The sequence below is a fragment of the Pristiophorus japonicus genome, chromosome 17 (genome assembly GCF_044704955.1).
Source record: "Pristiophorus japonicus isolate sPriJap1 chromosome 17, sPriJap1.hap1, whole genome shotgun sequence".
In the NCBI taxonomy this organism is placed as follows: Eukaryota; Metazoa; Chordata; class Chondrichthyes; family Pristiophoridae; genus Pristiophorus; species Pristiophorus japonicus.
The window spans coordinates 107750708-107777940 of NC_091993.1; the positions used below are offsets into that span (position 1 = coordinate 107750708).

At 46.1% G+C, this 27233-nt stretch overlaps 1 protein-coding gene across 9 annotated transcripts in view; it reads right to left on the reverse strand.

Annotated features, from left to right (window-relative positions):
• The window catches only part of LOC139227891 (C4b-binding protein alpha chain-like), a 252040-nt gene that overhangs the window by 50974 nt on the left and 173833 nt on the right, over positions 1–27233 (reverse strand). For 7 of the 9 annotated variants that reach the window (XR_011587483.1, XR_011587484.1, XM_070859024.1 and 4 more), the window contains 2 exons: positions 25159–25344; positions 11317–11349 (listed from right to left, as the gene is read on the reverse strand). Coding sequence is in view for 7 of the 9 variants with exons in the window: in XM_070859024.1 (XP_070715125.1) it covers positions 11317–11349; positions 25159–25344 (219 nt within the window). In the remaining 2 variants the exon portion in view is untranslated. The remainder of the gene's footprint in view (positions 1–11316; positions 11350–25158; positions 25345–27233) is intronic. The other 2 variants (XM_070859020.1, XM_070859022.1) reach the window with 1 other exon arrangement.

Genomic DNA, 27233 nt, shown 5'->3' on the forward strand with positions numbered 1-27233 from the left:
CATTGACCTCAATATCACGTGACAAATTTGCGCAGTCACGGTACACACTTTGTTGATGCCGCTTGCCCTCCACATGATCATGGAGATCAGGGAGGACAAGAGAGCGCCTTGTTTTGAGCGCCCTTTTCATGTGCAGCTCGGCTGGGGAAACTCCGGTGAGCGAGTGGAATTTGGTGCGGTTGCTGAGCAGCACACGGGATAGTCGGGTCTGCAGGGAGCCTTCCGACACGCGTTTCAGGCTTTGCTTGATGATCTGAATTGCCCGTTCTGCCTGGCCGTTGGATGCGGGCTTGAACGAGGCAGATGTGACGTGCTTGATCCCATTGCAGGTCATGAATTCCTTAAATTCAGCACTGGTGAAACACGGCCCATTATCGCTGACTAGGACATCAGGCAGGCCGTGCGTGGTAAACATGGTTCGTAGCCTTTCAATAGTGGCCGTGGACGTGCTTACAGACATTATTGCACATTCAATCCATTTTGAGTAAGCGTTCACAACAACCAAAAATATTTTGCCAAGAAATGGGCCCGAATAGTCCATGTGGATCATCGACCACGGTTTGGTGGGCCACGACCACAAAATTAGCGGTGCCTCTCTGGGTGCATTGCTCAGCTGAGAGCAAGTGTTGCACTGGAGCATGCATGACTCTAAATCTGAGTCGATGCCAGGCCACCACACATGGGATCTGGCTATGGCTTTCATCATTACAATGCCTGGATGGGTGCTGTGTAGTTCACAAATGAACGCATCTCTGCCTTTCTTGGGCAAGACCACGCGATTGCCCCACAACAGACAGTCCGCCTGCAGGAACATTTGGTCTTTGCGCCTGTGGTTTAATTGCCTTCTGCATCTCCGCTGGGATGCCGGACCAGCTCCCATGGAGGACAGTTTTTTTTACTAAGGACAGTAAAGGATCATGGCTGGTCCAGGTCCTGATCTGGCGGGCCGTAACGGGGGACTTTTCGTTTTCGTTTTCGAATGCATCCATTACCATGAGCAAGTCTGCTGGCTGCGCCATTTCCACCCCGGTGGTGGGCAATGGCAGCCGACAGAGCATCTGCGCAGTTCTCTGTGCCCGGTCTGTGGCGGATAACATAGTTGTATGCCGACAGCATAAGCGCCCATCTTTGGATGCGGGCAGAGGCATTGGTGTTAATCCCTTTGTTCTCTGAGAACAGCGATATGAGCGGCTTGTGGTCAGTTTCAAACTCAAACATGAGATCAAATAAGTACTGGTGCATTTTCTTTATCCGCTAAACGCACGCCAGAGCCTCTTTTTCAATCATGCTGTAGGCCCTTTCGGCCTTGGACAAACTCCTGGATGCATAAGCGACCAGTTGCAAAATCCCCGATTCATTAGCCTGTTATAACACACACCCGATCCCGTATGACGACGCATCGCAAGCTAGCACTAATCTTTTAAAAGGGCCATACAGGACAAGCAGTTTGTTTGAACACAACAGATTTCTGGCTTTCTTAAAGGCAGCCTCTTGTGAATTCCCCCATGTCCAGTCATCTCCCTTGCGCAGTAGCGCATGTAGGGGTTCTAGCAGGGTGCTTAACCCAGGTAGGAAATTACCAAAATAGTTAAGGAGTCCCAGGAACGACCGCAGCTCCGTCACATTCTGTGGTCTCGGCGCGTTCTTGATGGCCTCCTTCTTGGCGTCGGTAGGTCTGTTGCCATCTGCTGCGATTCTTCTTCCCAAGAACTCGACCTCCTGTGCCAGGAAAACACACATCGAGCGTTTCAACCAGAGCCCCACGCGATCCAACCGACTGAGAACCTCTTCCAGATTCTTCAAGTACTGAATGGTGTCCCGACCTGTAACCAGTATGTCGTCCTGGAAAACCACGGTGCGAGGAACCGACTTTAGCAGGTTCTCCATGTTCCGTTGGAAGATTGCCGCCGCCGACCGAATCCCGAATGGGCACCTGTTATAGATGAACAGACCGTTGTGCGTGTTGATGCAGGTGAGGCCTTTCGAAGACTCCTCCAGCTCCTGCGTCATGTAGGTCGAGGTCAGGTCCAGCTTGGTGAACGTCTTCCCTCCAGCCAGGGTCGCAAATAGGTCGTCTGCCTTGGGTAGCGGGTACTGGTCCTGTAGCGAAAAACGGTTAATCGTTACTTTATAGTCCCCACAAATTCTGACCGTGCCGTCCTCTAAGTACCAAGACTATCGGACTAGCCCACTGGTTCAATTCCACCGGCACGATGATGCCTTCTCGCTGCAGCCTGTCCAGCTCAATTTCCACTTTCTCACGCATCATATATGGTACCGCCTGTGCCTTGTGGTGGATGGAGCGCGGACCCGGAACCAAATGGATCTTCACTTTCGCTCCCGAGAAGCTTCCAATGCCTGGCTCAACAACGATGGAAACCTGCTCAGAACCTGGGCACATGATGCATCGTCGACAGATGAAAGCGCTCGGATGTCTACCCAGTTCCAGCGGATTTTTCCCAGCCAGCGTCTACCAAACAATGTGGGGCAGAACCCACAGTTGGAGTTCGTGTACTGGTCCATCACAGGAGACTTTGACTTCTGCACTGCCAATTACAGGAATTAGTTCCTTGGTGTTAAGTCCTTAGTTTGGTGTGAATGGGGCTGAGCTTGGGCCTGTGTGCCTTTTTGTCCCACAGCCTGTCGAAGGCCGTTTTACTCATTATGGACTGACTCGCACCCATGTCCAGTTCCATTAATACTGGAATTCCGTTCAGTTCAACTTTCAACATTATTGGTGAACATTCCGTGGTGTGTGTGTGTACCCTGTACACTTCTGCCTCCTCGGTACGAGTCTCCAATTCAGCCTGATCCACAGTGGATCGATCTTCCTCTGCAACATGGTGGTTTGCAGGGTTTGCAGCTCGCCTGCACATTCGCTGGAGGTGTCCCATTGTTCTGCAACCGTTGCACGCATAGAGCTTGAAGCGGCAGTGATGAGCTGACAATCACCTCCACAGCACCAACAAGGTGTTAACTGCCTTCATTAACGATTGATGGCGGACTCTGGGTCACCTGAGGTCGGACAGCAGCAGCCGGCGTGTACGTTCAGCCATGTATATCCCTGCTCAAAACGACATTGCTTTGTGCACAGTACTGGCCGAAACTTCTTTACTCTGCGAAATCTGTTTGGTGTTGTCGCTGGAGGACATAAATGCCTGGGCTATCGTTATGGCTTTACTCAGATTCGGAGTTTCAACAGTCAACAGTTTGCGAAGGATTAACTCATGGCCAATGCCCAGCACAAAAAAAGTCTCTAAGCATTTGTTCTAGGAATCCCTCACATTCGCAATGTCCTGCGAGGCGCCTTAGTTCGGCAACGTAGCTTGCCACTTCCTGATTTAGGTGCTCCCGGACCAGCTTACACAACTCTTCATAGGATTTAGCTGTTGGTTTTGCCAGAACTAGGAGATTCTTCATGAGGCCATATGTTGTTGCCCCGCAGACAGTTAGGTGGATCACCCTTCATTTGGCAGCGTTCTCATCCCCTTCCAGCTCGTTGGCCACAAAGTATTGGTCGAGTCTCTGCACGAATGCCTTCCAATCGTCCCCTTCTGAGAACTTCTCCAGGATACCAACTGTTCTTTGCATGTTCGCGCAGTTGTTAGTTACTTCGTCGCCAACTGATATGTTCAATAAAGGATGAAACTGAGTACTGTGTACAATGAGCACGTGTGACCTTAGCCTCTTTAATAAGACTCCAAAGTGAAGGTAGCTCGTGGGTGGCCTCTTTATATACCGTGCTCCCAAGGGATTCTGGGATCCCTCGGGGCTCCCAACAGGTAGGCCCTCTAGTGGTAGTGTAATATGGGTTACAAGGGGTTAAATACATAATACCACCACAGACCGCTGACATACCACCTAAAATCGCAAATTCATCATCCTCCACCATCCCCCCCGGCCCCTCCTGCGATGTAGGGTCCCCCCCCCCCCGTGATCCAGTCTCTCCCCGCCCCCCCCACCCGAGATCTAATCCCCCCCCCACCCAAAACGATGTAGCCACACCCCCCCAAAAACAATCGAGCCACCCCCCCCCCCCCCGCAAGAGGCCTAGCCCCACCGCCCCCCCACCCCCCACCGCAGAAAAACGTGAAAGTAAATAAGTATAATAAATAAATCAAAAACACTGCACAAAACAACTGAAATTCTAAACTTACCTGGAGACACATACCTGCGATCCAACGTCAGCAATCTCTGGCCTCCGGATTGCTCTTCTCCGGTGGGATAGGGTAACTGAGGTCGAGGTTAGAGTGCACGTGCGCAGAACTCGTGACCTGAAGAGTCCCGAATCCCAGACAATTTACCCTGCACCACCGGAGCAGACCGTCTGTCACACTCCGCTGATGCACCGCTCAGGACTGCCCAGAGCAATGTTGCCAGCACTCCTCCCCAATGGTATTGGGCAGTGAAGTTTGACCGACCACCGCGAGACTGCCGAGAAGTGGGCAGTCCACCAAAGTCCGGTTCCAAGAGTGCTGCATACAGTTTTGGTCTCCGTATTTAAGAAAGGATATACTTGCACTGGAGGCTGTTCAGAGAAGGTTCACTAGGTTGATTCCGGAGATGAGGGGATTAACTTATGAAGATAGGTTGAGAGTAGGTTGTGCCTATACTCAATGGAGTTCTGAAGAATGAGAGGTGATCTTATCGAAACATACAAGATAATGAGGAGTCTCGACAAGGTGGATGCAGAGAGGATATTTCCACTCCGAGGGAAACTAAAACTAGGGGACATAATTTTGAATGGGCGGCCCCTTATTTTGAGACTATGAGGAATTTCTTCTCTGAGGGTTGGAAATCTATGGAATTCTCTGCCCCAGAGAGCTGTGAAGGCTAGGTCATTGAATATATTTAAGGCAGAGATTTTCAAGCGATAAAGGAATAAAGGATTATGGGAAGTGGGCAGGGAAGTGGAGCTGGGTTCATGATCAGATCAGCCATGATCTTATTGAATGGAGGAGCAGGCTCGAGGCACCAAATGGCCTACTCATGCTCCTACAGCTTATGTTTTAATGTTCTTATTAGCATCCTAGGATGCATCCTATCCGGTCCTGGTGACTTATCTATTTTAAGGACAGCCAGCCTTTCTAGTACTACTTCTTTATCAATATTTATTCCATCCAGTATCTCAACCACCTGCTCTTTCACTATGACTTTAGCAGCCTCTTCTTCCTTGGTAAAGACAGATGCAAAGTACACATTTAGTACCTCAGCCATAGCCTCTGCCCCAATGCTTAGGTCTCTTTTTTGGTCCCCATTTGGCACCACCCCTCTTCTTACGACCCATTTACCCATTTACTATTTATATGCCTATAGAAGACTTTTGGATTCCCTTTTAGGTTAGCCGCCAATCTATTCTCATACGCTCCCTATGCCCCTCTTATTTCCTTTTTCACTTCCCCCCCTGAACTTTCTGTATTCAGCCTGCTTCTCACTGTATTCTCAACCACACAGCTGTCAAATGCTCCTTTTTATGCTACATCTTACTCTCTATTTCTTTCATCATCCAGAGCTCTGACTTTGGTTACCCTACCTTTTTCCCTTGTGGGAATATACCTAGACTGTAGCCGAGCCATCTCCTCTTTAAAGGCGGCCCACTGTTCGATTACAGCTAATCTTGGATTTCAATTTACTCAGGCCAGATCCATTCTCAACCCACTGAAATTGGCCTTCCTCCAATTAAGTATTTTTACTCTAGATTGCTCTTTTCATAGTTTAATCTAAACGTTAGGATCCTGTGATCACTGTTCCCTAAATGTTCCCTTACTGGCACTTGCTCCACTTGACCCACCTCATTTCAAGAACTAGATCCAGCAATGCCTCCTTCCTCGTTGGGCCGGAAACATATTGATCAAGAAAGGTCTCCGGAATACATTTCAGAAATTCTTCTCCCTCTCTGCCCTTTACACTATTCCAGTCCATATTAGGATAATTGGAGTCCCCCATTATCACTACTCTATAGTTCTTGCACCTCTCTAATTTCCCTGCAGATTTGCTCCTCTATATCCTTCCCACTGGTGGCCTATAGAATACACCTAGTGGTGTAATGGCACCTCTATTGTTTCTTAACTCTAACCAAATAGATTTTGTCCTCAACTCCTCCAGCACATCCTTTCTCTCTCACACTCTAATATTCTCCTTAATCAATACTGCCACCTCTCGACCTTTCTTTCCTTCCCTATCTTTTCTAATCACCATATATCCAGGAATATTTAATACCCAATCCTGCCCTTTTTTGAGCCTGGTCTGTTATTGCCACGTCATCACGTGGCTATTTACGTCTGCAGCTCATCAACATTATTTACCACGCTTTGAGAGTTTACACATGTGCACTGTAAACCTATCTTAGACCACCTTCTATTCTCTCAGTCTGACCTCACCTAATAAACATGCATATCTTGCTTCCCATGTCACCCACCATTTCCCCCGCTCCCCCCCTCCACCAACCCTCATAAGACAAACCTTGTGCCTGACTTCTTTCAGATACCCAAGATCTGTAACCTGGCCAGGCAGTGGAAGAGCAAGACTGCGATGAAGAAGAAATTCTGTCACACTATTTCATAATCGCAGCCACCAGCTTAGATACTGCACGTAATTTAGAGGATAGCTTTTGGGGGGGGGGCGGGGGGGGATCTGCACGTAGTGAGAAATCAGGCACGAGTGGCTTGCAGGGATCAAGGGTGGCACAGGTGCCAGTTCATCAGGGGGCAAGGTCACTATAGAGGACTCAGACAAACACTTCGGTGGAGCGGACTACAAAAGGCAGCTGATGGGTATGCACAATAAACTCATTGGTTCATTGCCAAGCCTGCCAGAGAGCCTGGGTGTAATGTCAAGGAGCACAAAGTCGTCCAGCACCAACTTAGCATAGGGCTTTGTGCAGAGCTTGGAGCCCATGATTTCCAGTATGTAAGTGGTGACCAACTCCATTGGCACAATTATGGACACAACCATGGTGCAATGTTTGAAGGTCGATGTTTCAGCTTCCATTGCAGCACAAGCAGAAGCCCCCATGTGTGTGCTGCAGTGGAAGCTCAGACGTCTGCCATACAAGGTCAGCTTCCTTCCCTGAAAGCTCAGGCTACTCTTGTGCAAGCTCAGACTAATGCCATCATGGCTGCGGATACCAGGGTTCAAAGGGGCTTGCAGAGCAGTCCAGCAATCTGTCCTCCCAGCAGATTACTAGGATTGGTAAGGCCATGTCCAGGAGGACTGGAGATGGGTCTGTGGAGCACAAACCCATTGTCCTCTCTCAGGATGACAGTACTCGTGCTCCTAGTACTGCCACCCTGCCAGTGTCCTTGCTGTTACCGGTCAGCCAGTCAGCAAGACTGCTGCTGCCCATGCCAAGATGGTGCAGTCTGAAGCCAGGCCTTCAAGATCTAAAGCCGCTTGAGGTCATCCTCCAAGGCCATCTGCAGTCTTCCGCATTGAAAGTCAGCAGTCTCCCACCAACCATGCTGCAGTCACTGGGGTAGCACTACGTTGGAGTACTAGGACAGGGAAAGGCACACAGAAGATAGGCACACAGGGAAGACACAAGGGTGATTAGTTGATGTTTGTATGCAATATGGGATGGTTTGATGTATAAATTTGGTTTGGAATGTTTATTTTGTGTTGGCTTTTATTTTTGCATTGCAGCCAAGCGGATGCTGTGATGGTCAGTGTCAGAGGGACGGTAAGGTGCAAGACTGTTGGTGAATGGGGAGAGTTGAATTTAGTGGTATCGCGGTTGTTCATGGACAGCCTGGCCATAGAGAGGCTGGCTAGGTTGCCTCATGCCTTCCTGTTCCTGCTCGCCACATAGCTGGTGGCATGGGCTGTGCCCCAATAATGGCACGGTTGTGCAGCTTAGAAACATAGAAATCCACAACAGAGGAGGAGGCCATTTCAGCCCATCATGTCTGCGTCAGCCGACAAAGAGCCACACGGCCATCAGCCCTGAAGGTTACATATAAACCTATGAACAATGAACAATGTCGGAAAGGCAAAGAACACCCAGCCCAACCAGTCCGCCCCATACAACTGCAACACCCCTTGCACCGAAACATTCTACACTCCACCCCAACCATGTGATCTCCTGGGAGAGGAAAAAAAAAGATAAAAACCCAGGCCAATTGGCGGAAAAAAATGTGGGAAAATTCCTCTCCGACCCATCCAGGCGATCGAAACTAGTCCAGGAGATCACCTTAGCCGTATTCGATTCCCTGCAGTACTTACCATCGTATCTGCGCCAGCCAACAAGAGGTTATCCAGTCCAATCCCACTTACCAGCTCTAGGTCCATAACCCTGCAGGTTACGGCACTTCAAGTGTCCATCCAAGCACCTTTTAAATGTGGTGAGGGTTTCTGCATCCATCACCACTCCAGGCAGTGAGTTCCAGATCCCCACAACCCTCTGCGTGAAGAAGCCTCCCCTCAAATCCCCTCTGAATCTTCCACCAACCACCTTAAAACTATGCCCCTCATAATTGACCCCTCAAGTAAGGGAAATAGGCCCTTGCTATCCACTATATCCAGGCCCCTCAAAATTTTGTATACCTCAATGAGGCCTCCTCTGTTCCAATGAGAACAAACCTAGCCTATCCAATCTGTCTTCATAGCTAAGATTCTCCATTCCAGGCAGCATCCTAGTAAATTCTCCTCTGCACCCTCTCTAGTGCAATCGCGCCCTTCCTAAAATACAGCGACTAGAACTGCACACAGTGCTCCAGCTGTGGCCTAACCAGAGTATTATACAATTTAAGCATAAACCCCCGTGCTCTTGTATTCTATGCCTCGGCCAATAAAGGCAAGCATTCCAAATGCCTTCTTAGCTACCTGGCCTACTACTTTCAGGGATCTGTGGACAAGCACTCGGAGGTCCCTTTGTTCATCTATACAATTAAGTGGCCTACCATTTAACGTGTAGACCCTTTCCTTCTTAGCCCTCCCAAAGTGCATTACCTCATACTTCTCCCAATTAAATTTCATTTGCCACTGCTCCGCTCACCTGACCAGTAGATTGATATCCTCTTACAGTCCATGACTTTCCTCTTCATCAACCACACAGCCAATTTTAGTTTTATCTGCAAACTTCTCAATCATACTCCCTATATTCAAATCTAGATCATTGAAATATACCACAAAAAAAGCAAGGGACCTAGTACTTGCAGCAGACCACCACGAATCTTGACATGTACTCTGACTGCAGGGCTCCTTCAGAGCTGTCCAGGCAGCGGAATCATTGTTTTAGTGCACAAATGCTGTGCCCTATCACATTTTGTATGGCGGCATGACTTTCGTTGTATGCATGCTACCCATGTCTGCGTGGGTTGGGCACCGGAGTTATGAACCACGTTGTCAACAGATAGCTTTTGTCGCTCAGTGGCCACCCTCTAGTTTGTCGTGGTGGCTCAAATACAGATGGCACAGCGGACTACCGCAGAATAAAGGAATTATGACTGCTGCCAGGATACACGGCCTCAATCAGCATGATTTTCTCCGTATCGTCGCACACCAGCTGGATGTTGAGTGAGTGGAATCACTTTCAGATCCAGTACATCTCGTAGTTGACATGCAGCGCCTGCAAAGTGTTGTGCGTGCAGTCAATGGCACCTTGCACCATGAGGAAGCCGACAATCCTTACAAAGCCACGTGTTCGCTCCACCTGCTGCTCTCTGGCAAGAAATATGAAATGTAGTCAGCTCTCTTGGAATAGAATCACAGAAAATTACAATGCAGAAGGCCATTCGGCCCATCGTGTCTGTGCAGGCCAAACAAAAACTATCCAGCCTAATCCCACATTCCAGCTCTTGGTGCACTCATTGCACCCTAAAAATGGCTCTGAATTTTGCACATTGGGGAGGTATTGGATTTAGTATTTAACTTCAAAATACCACGCTATAGTTAATACAGGTTGGACCTCCCTTATCCGGCACCACCCCTCGTCCGGCATGATTCTGGTAGCCGGGAGCGCATGAGCAGAACGCGGCCGACGTCCAGCCTGACTTTGGGGCCCGCCGACACTCGGGCCGACGCTTTGGGGGCCGCACCAACATTTCGCGGCCCGCCCAGAGCACCGACTCCTCTCCTCTCCACCACCACCCCCCCCCACCCCACCCACCTCAGGCTGACCTCCCTTTATCCGGAAAAATCCCTTATTCGGCACTGGCCAAGTTCTGAGGGAGCCGGATAAGGGAGGTTCAAACATTGCAAACAAAATGCTCGCTTGCATTGCAAGATTAATGAAGTATAAGTTAGAAGCGGCATTCTAAAACTATACAGTGCCTTGCTAAGACTGGAGTTAGAGAACTGTGTTCAGTTTTGGTCACCAGGTGTAAAGAAAATATTTAAGCCGTGGAGGCAGTGCACAGAAAAGCTAAAAGACTGAACCCTCGCGTCAAAGAATTTAGTTGCTAGGAAAGATGGGAGAAACTAAAACTGTAACCTTGAAAGGTGGTGTCTCAAGGAAGTAAAAAGACTTAAAAAAGATTTTTTTCAAGATATGCCAGAATATGAAAAAAGCAGAAACAGGTTAAAACTGGTGAAAGGAATATTAGGACAGATGTCAGGAGCTGCTTTTTTAATGAAGAGTTATCCACACTTGTAATTACCTTCTGGGTGGGATAGTGGAGGTAAAAGCCTTAGAGTTATTCAAGAGACAATGAAACAATATAATGGGGGGGCAATATGACTTTCTTTATTCCCAAACATGGTCTAAAGTGGGTCCAATGGCCTCCCCATCTGTAACTACCTTATGAACCTATAAATCTATAAGAACAAATAAACTATGCACAAAGATAAAATGAAAAACTACAAATACTGGAAACCCAAAAACAGAAAATGCAAGACATGCACAACAGGTAAATCAGCATCTGAAAGAAAAAGACTGGAAAATATTTTTGGTGGGAACCTTCATTAGAAGAGTGAATTTAGGTGTCTACAGCTTCCTTAAAAAGCACCCATTATAAACACAATCTATACTTCGCACAACTGCAGATTAAATGTGTGTCGAACACAAAACTCGCACAAAGCAAAATACTGCAGATATGGGAAATTTAAAATGAAACCAGAAAATGCTAGAGATATTCAGCGCGTCAGGCAGTATCTGTGGAGAATGGACAAAGCTGACCTTTTAATGTTCGCCAGTTCTGAAAAGTTAACTTTTTTCCTTTCTCTATAGATATTTTCTGAACAGCTGAGTTTTTTTCAGCATTTAATGTTTTTGTCGCAGAACTTACAGGGATGTTAGCAGCTTTCTTTATTCATGTAAGTTAACTGAATGATTAAATGTGAAACCCAGCATGGGCTATTAAATCCAAGGAATATACTTACCAATAGTTCTATTTGTAGGAGCAGGATCAGTTACTGTACATGGGAGAGAAAAAATAAATTACTCAACTGACTCAAAAAAGGAACGTCTTACCATAAAACAGTGCTTCTCACATGTGGTGTTTATAAAGGAAAGGACAATCTAGAGTATGCCTATGGCCCAGAATTTCGTCCAACAGCATGATCAGCAATGCACTGCATAACTATTGCTGTTTCACACGTCAATCTTCCTGTTATGAACTGCACTAACATTTCCTCCAAAAGTAATTTGAATATGCCAGTGAACACAATGGAACCTCAGAAATGACAGAGCCAATGGCTTACCTCAACTGCATCAATAAACCTATTAAGCAGATCACTATTGGGTTACCCAAGTCATAGATTTCTGAATTGTAAATCATTTCACTATGCAGAACTTGATCACTTACAGAAAAATGTTTCAGTTATGCCCACACTCAGCTGTTGGTATTCAGTTTTCAGGAACATTCTAAGTTAGAGATTTATTTTTCATTTATTTAGAAGATGACATTAGTAATTAAAGCTACCGAAATAGAGTCTCAGATGGTCTGACTTTAGCCAACGGCACATACAGGGATTTTAGTACCTTACACCTATTATATAGAAAATCTAACACACAATGAAGTCTATTGATGCATTTTAGCTCAGAATTAAATATATCAAGAAAAAGCAGAGATTTTAGTTTACTTTGAACAATTATTTTGAACACAGATCAAATGAATGGATTTAATGATTGTATTTGCCACAAGGCCTGTACTTCTGAATGATCACAATAACAACATATTTTTGATGAAGAAATGTGAAAGCCTATTTGTATCCTGTATGCATAAAAGACTCTTCACATATGGTTCCAGATGCAGATATGAAGCTCCACATCTTTAATAAGAAATAGGAGTAGGGCTAGACCATTCGACCTTCCGAGACTGCTCCACCATTCAAAAAGATCAACTCCACCTTCCCACACTATCCCCCATCCCTCGATTCCATCAGTATCCTAAAATCTATCGATCTCTATCTTGAATATACTCGACTGAACATCCGCAAACCTCTGGGATAGAGAGTTCTAAAGATTCACAACCCTTTGAGTGAAGAAATTTCTCATCATCGCAGTCCTAAATAGCCGACCCTTTATTCCGAGACTGAAACCCCTAGTTCTACTCTCCCCAGCGAGGAGAAACATCCTACCATTATCTACCCTGTCAAGCCCCTTAAGAAATTTAGATGTTACAATGAGATCACCTCTTATTATTTGAAACTCTATATAGGATTACATAGGATATATGACACAGAAACCAGTTCATGCCAGCAATTTTTTTTTCTGAAAGGAGCCAGTGAATATAGGCCTATTCTACACAATCTCTCATCGAACAATCCCTCCATCCCAGGAATCAATCTAGTGAACTTTCGCTGCACTCCCTCTAAGGCAAATATATCCTTCCTTAGGTAAGGAGACCAAAACTGTATGTAGTACTGCAGGTGTGGTCTCACAATAGCCCCATATAATTGCAGTAAGACTTCTTTACTCTTATACTCCACTCCTTTCTAATAAATGCTAACAAACCAAAAAAAACAGCCATGGACGACTAAAGAGATAAGAGACAGCAAAAAAAAACACAAGAAAAAGCATAAAATTGCAAAAAATAGCACGGATCCTGGTGAATGGGAAAGATACAAAGAACAGCAAATGGCGACAAAACAGATAGTAAGATCTACAAAAAGGAGTATGAAAAGAAGCTTGCAAGGATAACAAAATCAACATAATTTTTTTTTTACAACTATTAGGAAAAAGTGGGTACGCAGAAGCAATGTTGGTCCCTTGAAAACTGACATCAGTAATATTGTCAATAATAATAAGGAAATGGTGGACATATTGAATAATTACTTTGCGGCAGTATTTACAGGAGAGGAACATGCCAGAAATCCCAAAACTAATATTGAATCAGCGACAGGGACTCAATAAAATCCACATTACAGCAAAAATGTGATTGCACTAGAGGGTACAGAGGAGATTTACGAGGATCTTGCCTGGACTGGAGAATTTTAGCTGTGAGGAAAGATTGGATAGGCTGGGTTTGTTTTCTTTGGAACAGAGGAGGCCTTACTGAGGTGTACACCATTATGAGGGGTATAGATAGAGTGGATAGGAAGCATCTATTTCCCCAGAAGAGGGGTCAACAACCAGGGAGTATAAATTTAAAGTAATTGGTAGGACGTTTAGAGGGGATTTGAGGAGAATTTTTTTCACCCAGAGGGTGATGGGGATATGGAACTCATTGCCTGAAAGGGTGGTAGAGGCAGAAAAACACACCACTTTTAAAAAGTATTTGGATGTGCACTTGAAATGCCGTAACCTACAAGGTGAAGGACTAAGCTGGAAAGTGGGATTAGGCAGGATAGCTCTTTGTCGGCTGGCATGGACACGATGGGCCAAAATGGCCTCCTTCTGTGCTGTACATTTCTATGATTCTATGTAAGCAAAATAGCAGTATTGAAGAAAATAATGGCACTAAACAGTGACAAACCCCCAGGACCTGATGGTTTCCATCCCAAGGATTTAAACAAAGTAGGAGCATATTGCAGATGCCCTAACTATAATCTTCCAAAGATTTCTCAATTAAGGAACTGTCCATTTAATTGGGAAAATTGCGCATGTCACTCCGCTACTTAAGAATGGCGAGAGGGGAAACCGGGGAATTATACACCAGTTATCCTAACATCTGTTGTCGGAAAATTGCTAGAGTCTTAAGGAGAGGGTGATTGAATATCTTGAAAATGTTCAGCTGATCAGAGAGCCAGCATAGATGTGTGAAAGATACGTCATGCCTGACAAACCTGATTGAATTTTTTGAAGAGGTGACTAAAGTAGTGGACAAGGGAATGACTCTAGATGTTATTTATATGGACTTCCAGAAGACATTTGACAAAGTACTACATAAGAGACTGTTAACTAAGGTTGAAGCGCATGGAATTGAAGGCAAATGATTGACTTGGTTAGGAAATTGGCTGAGCGGTAAACGACAGAGAGTAAAGATAATGGGTAGGTACTCTAATTGGCAGGATGCGACCAGTGGTGTTCCGCAGGAACCTGTGTTGGGGCCTCAACTATTCACAGTATTTATTCATGCTATAGATAATGGCAGATAGTTACATATGCAAATTTGCCAATGTCACAAAGATAGACAGCATTGTAGGCAGTGTAGATGAAAGCATAAAATTACAAAGGGATATTGATAGATTAAGTGAATGGGAAAAACTGTTCAAATGGATTTCAATGCAGGCAAATGTGAGGTCATCCATTTTGGACCTGAAAAGGACAGAGTCGGGTACTTTCTAACTGGTGACAAGCAAAACACTGTGGAGGTCCAAAGAGACTTGGGGGTCCAGGTACACAGATCATTAAAATGTCATGAACAGACACAAAAAAATAATTGAATGGCTAATGGAATGCTGGCCTTTATAACTAGAGGACTAGAATATAAAGGGGTAGGTGTAATACTGAAGCTATACAAAGCCCTAGAGAACTGTGAGCAATTCAGGGTACCACACCTTTGGAAGGATATTACTGGTAGTGGAGGGAGTGCAGCGTAGGTTTACCTGGATGTCAAGGGTTAAATTACAAGGAGAGGTTACACAAATTAGAGATGTATTCCCGAGAATTTGGATGGTTATGGGGTGATTTGATCGAAGTTTTCAAGATATTAAAGCAAATAGATAGGGTAGATAGAGAAAAACTATTTCTGCTGGTTAGGGAGTCTAGGACTGGGGGCATAGTCTAAAAATTACAGCCATACTTTACAGAAGTGAAATTAGGAAACACTTCTACACACAGGTGGTACAAGTTTGAAATTCTTCCGCAAATGATAATTGATGCTAGATCAATTGTTAATTTTAAATCTGAGATTGATAGATTTTTATTAACCAAATGTACTAGGGGATATGAGGCAAAGGCGGGTATATGGAGTTAGGTCGCAGATCAACCACGATCTCACTGAATGATGGAACAAGCTCAACGGGCTAAATAGCCTATGTTCCTACAATTTGTTTTCCTAATTGTTTGCTGTATCTATTGCATTCTTAACACAGATGAGGCTACACACAGGGAGGTTAAAGTAACAGTGACCTCAGTCTTTATTAAGACACTCCAGAGTGATGAATAGGCCTTAGGGGCCGGCTTATATACAGTGTTCCCAAGGGATGCTGGTATCCCTTGGGACTTCAGGGGCTGAGCTCCCTGGTGGCGGAACATGGGAGTGCATGCTTTACAGATACACATCATCAATTCCCCCCCCAACGTCAAAGTGAAAACTATTTACAAGGTGAGGCGGTCGGGAGCCTTTCTTTCCCTGGTGGACCGCCTCGTTACAAATGTCTGTTCTGGTGTGTTGGCTGTGCCCTCGCTGGGCTGGCGTGTTGTTGGCCCTGCAGGGCTGCTAGGTGAGCCTGGCCTTGCTGGACTGTTGAGCGTGATGGGTCCGGCGTGGTGTCGTTGATCCTTTGGGAGTGTGTTGTGGGCTCGAAAAAGGTGGTGTCTGCTGTGGGTTGTTCAGGGCAGTCTGTGAACCGCAGCCTCATTTGGTACAGGTGCTTTCTGCAAATTTATCCAATGTCTAGATTGACTACAAACACCCTATTCCCTTCTTTAGCTATCACCGTACCCACGATCCACTTGGGACCATATCCATTGTTTAGCACATACACAGGGTCATTCAGATCAATTTCCCGTGACACAGTGGCGCAACCATCGTTTACATTTTGTTGCTGCCGCCTGCTGTCTACCTGATCATGCAGGTTGGGGTGAACCAGCGAGAGTCTGGTTTTAAGTGTCCTTTTCATGAGTAGCTCAGCCGTGGCACCCCTGTGAGCGAGTGGGGTCTCGTGCGATAGCTGAGCAGTACTCGGGACAGGCAGGTTTGAAGTGAGCCTTCTGTGACTCGTTTCAGGCTCTGTTTGATGGTTTGTACTGCCCGCTCTGCCTGCCCATTGGAGGCTGGTTTAAACGGAGCCGAGGTGACATGTTTGATCCCATTGTCCCATTGCAGGTTATGAATTCATTAAATTCGGCACTGGTGAAGCATGGCCCATTGTCACTGACCAGTATGTCAGGCAGGCCGTGGGTGGCAAACATGGCCCTCAGGCTTTCAATGGTGGCAGTGGCAGTGCTTCCCAACATTATTTCACATTCAATCCATTTTGAAAAAGCATCCACCACCACCAGGAACATTTTACCGAGAAATGGGCCCGCATAGTCGACATGGATCCTCGACCATGGTCTGGAGGGCCAGGACCACAAACTTAGTGGTGCCTCTCTGGGCACGTTGCTCAACTGAACACACACACTGCATTGCCGTACACAGGACTCTAAGTCAGAGTCAATACCGGGCCACCACACGTGGGATCTGGCTATCGCTTTCATCATTACTATACCCGGATGTGTGCTGTGGAGATCCGACATGAACGTCTCCCTGCCCTTTTTTGGTAGCACTACACGGTTACCCCACAACAGGCAGTCTGCCTGAATGCACAGTTCGTCCTTTCGCCGCTGGAACGGCTTAATTAGCTCTTGCATTTCAACAGGGATGCTGGCCCAGCTCCCAAGCAGTACACAGTTTTTTTTAAACTAGGGACAGCAGAGGATCCTTGGCTGGTCCATGTCCTAATCTGGCGGGCCGTGACAGGTGATTTATCATTTTCAAACGCTTCCATGACCATCAACAAATCTGCGGGTTGCACCACCATCAACAAGTTTGCAGGCTGCGCCATTTCCACCCCTGTGGTGGGCAATGGTAGCCGACCGAGAGCATCCACACAGTTCTCGGTGCCTGGCCTGTGGCGGATGGTATAGTTATACGCTGAAAGCATGAGTGCCCACCTTTGTATGCGGGCTGAGGCATTGGTATTTATCCCCTTGTTTTCAGCGAACAGGGATATAAGAACATAAGAACATAAGAATTAGGAACAGGAGTAGGCCATCTAGCCCCTCGAGCCTGCTCCGCCATTCAACGAGATCATGGCGGATCTGGCCGTGGACTCAGCTCCACTTACCCGCCCGCTCTCCATAACCCTTAATTCCCTTATTGGTTAAAAATCTGTGACTTGAATACATTCAATGAGCTAGCCTCAACTGCTTCCTTGGGCAGAGAATTCCACAGATTCACAACCCTCTGGGAGAAGAAATTCCTTCTCAACTCGGTTTTAAATTGGCTCCCCCGTATTTTGAGGCTGTGCCCCTAGTTCTAGTCTCCCCGACCAGTGGAAACAACCTCTCTGCCTCTATCTTGTCGACCAGTGGAAACAACCTCTCTGCCTCTATCTTGTGAGGGGCTTGCGATCGGTTTCCAGCACAAATTTGAGGCCAAACAGGTACTGATGTATTTTCTTTACCCCGAACACACACGCTAATCATACTGTAGGCCCTCTCAGCCTTAGACAAGCTCCTGGAAGCATAGGCGACAAGTTGCAACTTCCCCGCAATGTTAGCTTGTTGTAATACACACCCGACTCCGTACGACGACGCGTCACAGCTAGCACAAGTCTTTTACACGGGTTATACAATACAAGCAGCTTGTTGGAGCATAAAATGTTTCTGGCTTTCTCAAAAGCAATTGCTTGTTTTTTTCCCCATACCCAATTCTCACCTTTGTGCAATAACACATGTAGGGGCTCTAAGAGGGTGCTTAATGGCGGTAGGAAGTTACCAAAATAGTTGAGTCGTCCCAGGAACGACCGCAGCTCCGTGACGTTGTGTGGCCTGGGTGCGTTCCTGATTGCGTCTGTCTTGGCGTCTGTGAGCTGAATGCCGACCGCCGCGATCTTTCTCCCCAAAAACTCCACTTCTGTTGCCATGACGCATTACGACCTCTTCAGCCGCAGCCCTACGTGATCCAGTCGCTGGAGGACCTCCTCCAGGTTTTGTAGGTGCTCGGCGGTGTTCCAACCTGTGACCAGTATGTCGACCTGAAAGACCACCGTGCGTGGTACCGACTTGAGTAGGCTCTCCATGTTTCTCTGGCAGATCGCTGCAGTCGACCGAATTCCAAACGGGCATCTGTTGTAGATGAACAGTCTCTTGTGCGTGTTGATGCAGGTGAGGTCCTTCGAAGACTCCTCCAGCTCCTGCGTCATGTAGGCCGAAGTCAGGTCGAGCTTGGTGAATGCCTTGCCTCCTGCCAGCATCGCAAATAGATCATCTGCCTTCGGTTGCGGGTATTGGTCCTGTAGCAAGAAACAATTAATAGTTACTTTATAATTGTCGCAAATCCTGACCGTGCCATCACTTTTGAGTACTGGAACAATCGGGCTGGCCCACTCGCTGAATTCCACTGGGGAGATGGTGCCCTCACGTTGCAGCCTGTCCAGCTCGATTTCCACTCTCACCATCATGTGAGGTAGCGCTCGGGCTTGTGGTGAATGGGTCGTGCCTCTGGGACTAAATGGATCCGCACCTTCATCCCGGAAGAGTTTCCAATGCCTGGCTCAAAAAGGGAAGGAAATTTGTTCAGAACCTGGGTACATGAGGCCTCATCGACATGTGATAGCGCTCGGATGTCATCCCAGTTCCAGCGGATTTTGCCCAGCCAGCTCCTCCCAAGCAGTGTGAGGCCATCGGCCGGGACAATCCAGAGTGGCAGTTCGTGCACCGTGCCCTCGTAGGTGACCTTGACCACGGCGCAGCCCAGGACAGTGATAAGCTCTTTGGTGTACGTTCTCAGTTTCGTGTGGATGGGGCTCAGGGCTGGTCTGAATGCCTTATTGCACCACAGTCTCTCAAACATCTTTTTACTCATGATGGATTGGCTAGCAATAGTGTCCAGTTCCATGGTTACGGTTAAGCCATTCAATTTTACATTTAGCATTATAGGTGGACATTTCGTCGAAAATGTGTGCACCCCGTGTACTTCAGCATCTGCCTACTCTGAGACTCGAAATTGCTTTGATCCACCATGCACCGATCTTCCTCTGCCACGTGGTGATTAGCAGGTTTTGCAGTGCTTGCAGCTCGTCTGCAAGCTCGTTGGAGGTGCCCCATTATTCCACAGCTTTTGCAAACATACCCTTTGAAGCGGCATGAATAGGCTGAGTGGAAGCCTCCACAACGCCAACAAGGTGTGAATTGCCTTGCATTCATCCTTTGTTGGGGACTCAGTCATCTGGGTCATCTGAGGCCTTCTGGCAGTTGCAGACTTATGGGTTCTGCCCTGTACATTTCTGCTCGCAAACACAGTTCCAGTTTATTTATGAACATTGCTTGCACTTGTGTGCTGAGAGATTTGTTTGGTGTCATCACTGGTGGACATAAACGCATGTGCTATCACAATGGCCTTACTGAGGATCGGTGTCTCTATAGTCAAACGTTTTCGTAGGATGGTCTCGTGGCCAATGCCCAGTACAAAAAAGTCTGAGCATTTGCTCCAGGTCGCCATCAAACTCACATCGTCCTGCAAGTCGCCTTAGCTCAGCGACATAGCTCGCTACTTCCTGACCTTCAGATCGCTGGCACGTGTAGAACTGATACCTCGCCATCAGCACGCTCTCCCTCGGGAGAAGATGCTCCCGAACCAGTGTACACAGCTCCTCATACGACTTATCTGTGGGTTTCACCGGAGCCAGAAGATTCTTCATGAGGCTGTAGGTCGGTGCCCCGCAGACTGTGAGGAGAACCGCTCTCCTTTTTGCAGCGCTTCCTTCTCCATCCAAATCGTTGGCTACAAAGTACTGGTCTAGCCATTCGACATAGGCTTCCCAGTCCTCACCCTCCGAGATCTTCTCCAGGATGCCCACAGTTTGCTGCATCTTTGCGTTGGATTCGTATTCTCGTCGCCAGTTATTGTGTTCCTAGCAGATGAGGCTGCACACAGGGAGGTTAAAGTAACAGTGACCTCAGTCTTTAATGAGACACTCCAGAGTGAGGAACAGGCCTTAGGGGCCGGCTTATATACAGTGCTCCCAAGGGATGCTGGGATCCCTTGGGACATCAGGGGATGAGCTCCCTGGTGGCGGAACATGGGAGTGCATGCTTTACAGATGCACAACAGTACCTGTATGTTAACTTTGTGATTTGTGTACAAGGATACCCAGGTCCTTCTGAATACCAGCATTTCCCAATCTCGAACCATTTAAAAAAATATTCTGCTTTTCTATTTCTCCGACCAAAGTGGATAACTTCACCTTTCTGCTCATTATGCCCCATCTGCCACATTCTTGCCCATTCACTTAACCTGTCTATATCCCCTTGCAGCCTCTTAGCATCCTCCTCACAATTTACTTTCCCACCTAGCTTTGCATAGTCAGCACTTTAATGTATTGCACTCAGTCGCTAAATCATTATTATAGATTGTAATAGCTGAGGCCCAAGCACTGAGCCTGCCAACCCAAAAATGACCTCTTTATTCCTATCTCTGTTTTCTGTCCATTAAGAAATCCTCAATCGATGCTAAAATATTACCCTAATCCCTTCAGCCCTAATTTTGCGTAATAACCACATGTGGCACATTATCGAATTCTTTTGGATAGTCCAAATAGAATACATTCACTGGGTTCCCTTTATCCAACCTGCTAGTTACAACCAACATTCCCTTTAAGCTGCGCAGCTGCAGCTCCCATGCAGCCGGTGAGCCAGCTTTTAAAAAGGAAAAAACGGCATGCATGGTATTTTGAATGAGCTACGCACTCCCCCCGAAAAATGAAAGGGAATATTGGGCACAACTTCAAAAAACTGTCAGATTTGTCAAACACGATTTCCCTTCCATAAATCCATGTTGTCTTTGCCCAGTAATATAATTTTCAAAGTGCCCTGTTACAACATCCCTAATAATAGATTCTAGCATTGCCCTACTATTGATGTCAAGGCTAATTGGCCTATAATTCCCTGTTTTCCCTCACTCCTTTCTTGAATAGTGGGGTTAAGTTTGCTATTTTCTAACCTGCAGGGACCTTTCTAACATCAAGGGAATTTTGGAAAATCAAAACCAGTGCATCCACCATCTCTGTAGCCACCTCTTTTAAAACCCTAGGATATAGGCCATCAGGTCCAGGGGATTTGTCAACTCATAGACCAATTATTTTCTCAAATACTATTTCTTGACCAATACCAATTTCTTTAATGTTGTCATTTTCACTAGACCTTTGGTTCCCCACTATTTCTGGAATGTTTTTTGTGTCTTCTTCCATGAAGATAAAGAAGTAAGTATGTGTTTAATATCTCTGCCATTTCCTTATTTTCCATTATAATTTCTCCTGTCTCTGCCTGCAAGGGATCCACGTTTACTTTTGCTAATTTCTTCCTTTTTACATACCTATAGAAGCTTTTAAAATCTGTTTTTATATGTTGTTACTTTACTCGCAAGTTCTATATTCTCTTACTTAATCAATTTCATGGTCATCATTTGCTGAATTCTAAGAACCTCCCAATCCTCAGGCATACTACTCTTTTGCCAACATTATAAGCCTCTTCCTTCAATCTAAACTATCTTTAATCTATCAAATTTAATCTAATACTGTCCCGACTTCGATGATCGTCTCCACCTCCCTTGAAGCTGGCCTTGGGCCCCTTTCTCAATGCTGGCCTCAGGTCTCTACCTGACACTACCCTGCCCACCGCTCTGCTATCCTGCTGCTGAGAGGCAGCTGCGCTGCCCGTGGGGATCCACCGTCGCCGGTGTGCAGTCTTCAACAGGGCGGCCGCTGCAGATAGAACTTCAACAGCTATTCTGTAATAAAGCTGGCTAATCACGACCAGTATCCACATTAAGTGAGAGCTCTTATGGATGTGAACCTCACCTATGTGTAAGACTTGCCACTAGGGGGCACACCTGTGGGAGACCTATGGATCACCTGTGTACCCTGGAGCAAGCAGGTATAAAAGGCAGTCTACCATTGTGCTGCCTCAGTTTGGAGTTATATTAAAAGAGACCAAGGTCACAATGGTTTGAACTAACAACACAGTCTCGTGGAGTTATTCTGAACTCAAGAGCCAGGGTGTTTATACTAACGATTGGAGTGCTAAAATGCTAGTGTCCGCGGTACTGAGCGCCGATGGCGGTGGATTCTCTCCACCATCCTCGTCGTCCGCCGTTAATGCTACCCACCATTATCTTGGCACAATCCCAGCCCAGCATGAGGTTGAAAAGGTCATTCGACAGCTGAAAAACAACTAGGCTTCTGGAGCAGATGGAATCTCCAATAAACTAATACTAAAGCATAGCGGAGAAGTACTCTTGGCGCGAATCCATGACCTCATCTCCCTTATCTGGAAGGAGGAGAACATGCTAAAGGATTTCAGATATGCGGTAATCGTTACCATCTTCAAAAAAGGAGACAAGTCCGATTGCGGTAATTCCAGAGGAGTTTCCCTGCTGATTGCCATAGGGAAAATTAGTGCAAGAATCTTCCTCAATCGTCTCCTCCCAGTGGCCAAAGAGTTCCTCCCAGAGTCGCAATGCAGATTCCACCCACTAAGAAGCATCAACGGACATGATTTTCATCACGCAACAAATTCAAGAAAAATATAGAGAGCGACATCAACCTCTGTATATGGCCTTTTTTGATCTCACAAAGGCCTTCAAGACTCTGGCAACCGAGATGGATTATGGAGTGTCCTACTCAATTCGGCTGCTCTCAAAAATTTGTCACCATCCTCCGCCTGCTTCACGACGACGTGCAGGCCATGATCCTTACAAACACATCCACCACAGACACAATACAAGTGCAGACCGGGGTCAATAAAGGTTGTGTCATTGCACCAACACTCTTCTCAATCTTTCTCACTGCAATGCTTCATCTCACCTTTAACAAACTCCCTGCTGGAGTGGAGCTAATCTACAGGACGAACGGGAAATTGTTCAATCTCCGTCACCTCCAGTCCAGAACCAAGGTTGTTCCAATCTCGGTCATTGAATTACAGTATGCAGATGACGCTTGTGTTTGTGCACACTCGGAGGCCAAACTCCAAACCATCGTTGACACCGTCACTGAAGCGTATGAGAGACTGGGCCTTACATTAAACATCCGTAAGACAAAGGTTCTCTACCAACCTGCCCCCACCACACAGAATTGCCCCGATTACCATGATTCACGACAAGACCTTGGACAGCATTGACCACTTTCCATACCTTGGGAGCCTCCGTCAGCAGGGGTAGACATTGATGACAAAATCTAACACCACCTTCAGTGTGCCAGTGTAGCCTTTGATCGCCTGAGGAAAAGAGTGTTTGAAGACGAAGATCTCAAACCTGGCCCCAAACTCATGGTCTACAGAGCAATAGTGATACCTGCTTTTCTGTATGGTACAGAGACATGGACAATGTACAGCAAGCACCTCAAAGCACTGGAGAAATACCACCAACGCTGCCTCTGCAAAATCCTGCAAATCCATTGGCAGGATAGACGTGCCAACATCAGTGTTCTCTCTCAGGCCAACACCCCCAGCATGGAGGCATTGATCATGCTGAATAAGCTCCAATGGACGGGCCACATTGTCTGCATGCCTGATGCAAGACTCCCGAAACAATCACTCTATTCTGAGCTCCGTCATGGCAAGTGAGTCCCAGGAGAGCAGAGAAAATGCTTCAAGACAACCTTCAAAGTCTCCTCGAATAAGTAGGAATGTTGCACTTTTTCAAGGAGGCTTTGATGGTGCCCTTGAAGCGTTTCCTCTGTCCACTTGGGGCTCGCTTGCCGTGTCAGAGCTGATCGAGCGTGGTCAATGCTTCGATGCTGGGGATGATGGCCTCAGTCGACCAAAGGCTGCACTGGCACACTGAAGGCAGTATTGGACTTAGTCATCGATTTCTGCCCTTGTTGACAGTAGCCTCCCGAGGTATAGAAAATGGTTCACATTGTCCAAGGCCTCATCATGGATCTTGATAATTGGGAGGGGCAGTACTGTGTGGCAGGGGCAGGTTTGAGAGAGCACCCTTGCCTTACGGATGTTTAGTGTAAGGCCCATACTCTCGTATGCTTCACCACAGAAGGTGTTGACGATGGTTTGGAGTTCGACCTCAGTGTGCACAAATGCAAATGTCGTCTTCATATTGTAATTCAAGAGGATGAGACGACCTTGGATCTGGACTGGAGGCGACGGAGGTTGAACAGTTTCCTGTTTGTTCTGTAGATTCGCTCCACTCCAGCGGGGAGCTTATTGAGGGTGAGATGGAGCATTGCAGCAAGGAATATCGAGAAGAGTGTTGGTGTGATGACACAGCCTTGCTTGATCCCGGGCCTGGAGGAAGTTACTGAGATGGGGAGGGGCAAGGCCATGGAGGGATTTGTAAACAAGGATGAGAATTTAAAAAAATGCGGCATTGCTTAATTGGGAGCCAATGTAGGTCAGCAAGTAGAAATGTCAGTTATATGCTCAATGGTGGCAATGAACTACTATTTCTAAGTACACGTGTCTGTCTTTATGCTCTTTCACTTTTATAAACTGAATGCATTCCAACTTAATTGCAATTGGAGGACATAAGGTTCTTTTTGTTGCAATGTGTTAACAGTAGTTTTGAATTCCAGGTCATTTGGCTTAATTGGCGAGAGGAACATTCTCCTTAATTGTCATACAAGCGGCAAGCTTCTACCCACCAACTCAACATGTGTGTGTGAAAATGGTGTGTGCTTTTGTGACTACAAACAAAAGAAATGATGGATCTCTCTTAAAACGCGATCAATATTTCTGTTGCTCATTAGGTCACTCAAAAGTATGAAACTTTTATTTTTAGAAGTCTTAATTGGAGCGAAGAGGAACAAGAAACCCCATGGGAATTGGGAAATAATCACATCAAAATATATTGTTTTAACAGACTTATTTCTGTCCCCAAGTACAAGATGGGTACTCACCTAATTTACAAGTAGGTGGTGGTGGCACGAAGATGTTATTCTCACTGCATTCAATGACACTGCGGCCAACCATTTCATAACCTGCATGACAGCGGTAGGTGATCGAATGTAGATATTTGTATATGGGTCCAAATCCTGATACAATACGGATATGTGCAGACGATTCAGGCCGCCGACATTCAACAACTGAAAAGAACAATGCATTAGTCTTCATTAGATTTCTTATACTCACGATACTGACAAAAAGCTCAACTTATCTTCTACTCAGCCTTGCTGCCCTCCTTAAGATAATAAGCAAAACATAAAAACTGTGCTAAAGGTCAAGATAATCTCCTTTAAAATTATACACAGAGTGAAATGTACCAAAAAAACTTCGAAACTAAATAAAACAATGAAAAACAAGAAAAGTTCACCTTGTATTCCAGTCACCCTATTTTTTGACTCCTGAGGAAAAAAGTGTTTGAAGACCAGGCCCTCAAAACGGTTACCAAGCTTATGGTCTATAGGGCTGCAGTAATACCCACCCTCCTGCATGGCTCAGAAACATGGACCATGTACAGTAGACACCTAAGTCGCTGGAGAAATACCACCAACGATGTCTCCACAAGATCCTACAAATCCCCTGGGAGGACAGATGCACCAACGTTAGTGTCCTCGACCAGGCCAACATCCCCAGCATTGAAGCACTGACCACACTTGATCAGCTCCGCTGGGTAGGCCACAGTTTGCATGCCAGACACAAGACTCCCAAAGCAAGTGCGTTACTCGGAACTCCTTCACGGCAAACAAGCCAAAGGTGGGCAGCGGGAACGTTACAAGGACACCCTCAAAGCCTCCCTGATAAAGTGCAACATCCCCACTGACACCTGGGAGTCCCTGGCCAAAGATCGCCCTAAGTGGAGAAAGTGCATCTGGGAGGGTGCTGAGCTCCTCGAGTCTCGACGCCGAGAGAATACAGAAATGAAGTGCAGGCAGCGGAAAGAGTGTGCGGCAAACCAGTCCTGCCCACCCCTTCCCTCAACAACTATCTGTCCCACCTGTGACAGAGACTGTGGTTCTCGTACTGGACTGTACAGCCACCCAAGAACTCATGTTAAGAGTGGAAGCAAGTCTTCCTCGATTTCGAGGGACTGCCTATGATGATGATGATGTTTAATTCCACAACTTTACCCAGTAGATTATTCCAAACATTTATCATTTAATTCTAAACATTTTAATAAGATCTGTAATTATTTTCCACTAACTTCAATTGATGTCCCTTTGCCCTACAGCATTGAAACAATAATCTGGATTGACCTTATCTATACCATGTAATACTTCATATACACCTTAACATTCGACTCACTGAACAGCTTCTCTAATCTCCACTCCAATCTTATCCCTTTTAAACTTGGATCTAACATGCTGCTTTTCCATGCACATCTCTTTTTAAGAGTGGCAACCACAAACACAAACACTCTGTGGCCCATCAGTGCATTGCAACCTCAGAAACCTATACACCACTATTTAAGCTCAGTAACCCAACGGTTTTTTAAAAATTAAATTGCTACTCCAGCATGTCAGCCTTGATGTCAAAAGGTTTACAGCCACTGCCAGGTCCCTTTCAAAGTCTCCTTGTGCTGATACTCCCTCTACTTTCTCCCAATATGCAATACATTTCATTTATCTGTCATTTCTCAATATGCACAGCAAATCTAAATCCTTCTTTAAAACATAATCTGCACCCTCCGTCCCTATTGGACTGTTTATTTTAGAGTCTGGTCCAAAATATTTGCTTTTCTTCACACCAATCCAAAATCCTCTCGGATATTTGTTGTATTGCAATAATCAGATAAGTCAGAATTGGTGGTGGTCAGCTTAACGAATGGGTACATTTTAAAGAATTATCACAGCTTTCACAAAATAGAGTCAGAAGTAAAAATCAGCAAAGTTGTCCAGGATAAATATTTTACAAAAGCTAATACTTGCGAAAGCAAAAATGCATCACAGATGTAATTGTTGTTGCTCCACACAGGTTACAAACTGAAGCAAAACTACTGCCATTTCTCCTCTGCTGTAGAATCATACGGCTTTGA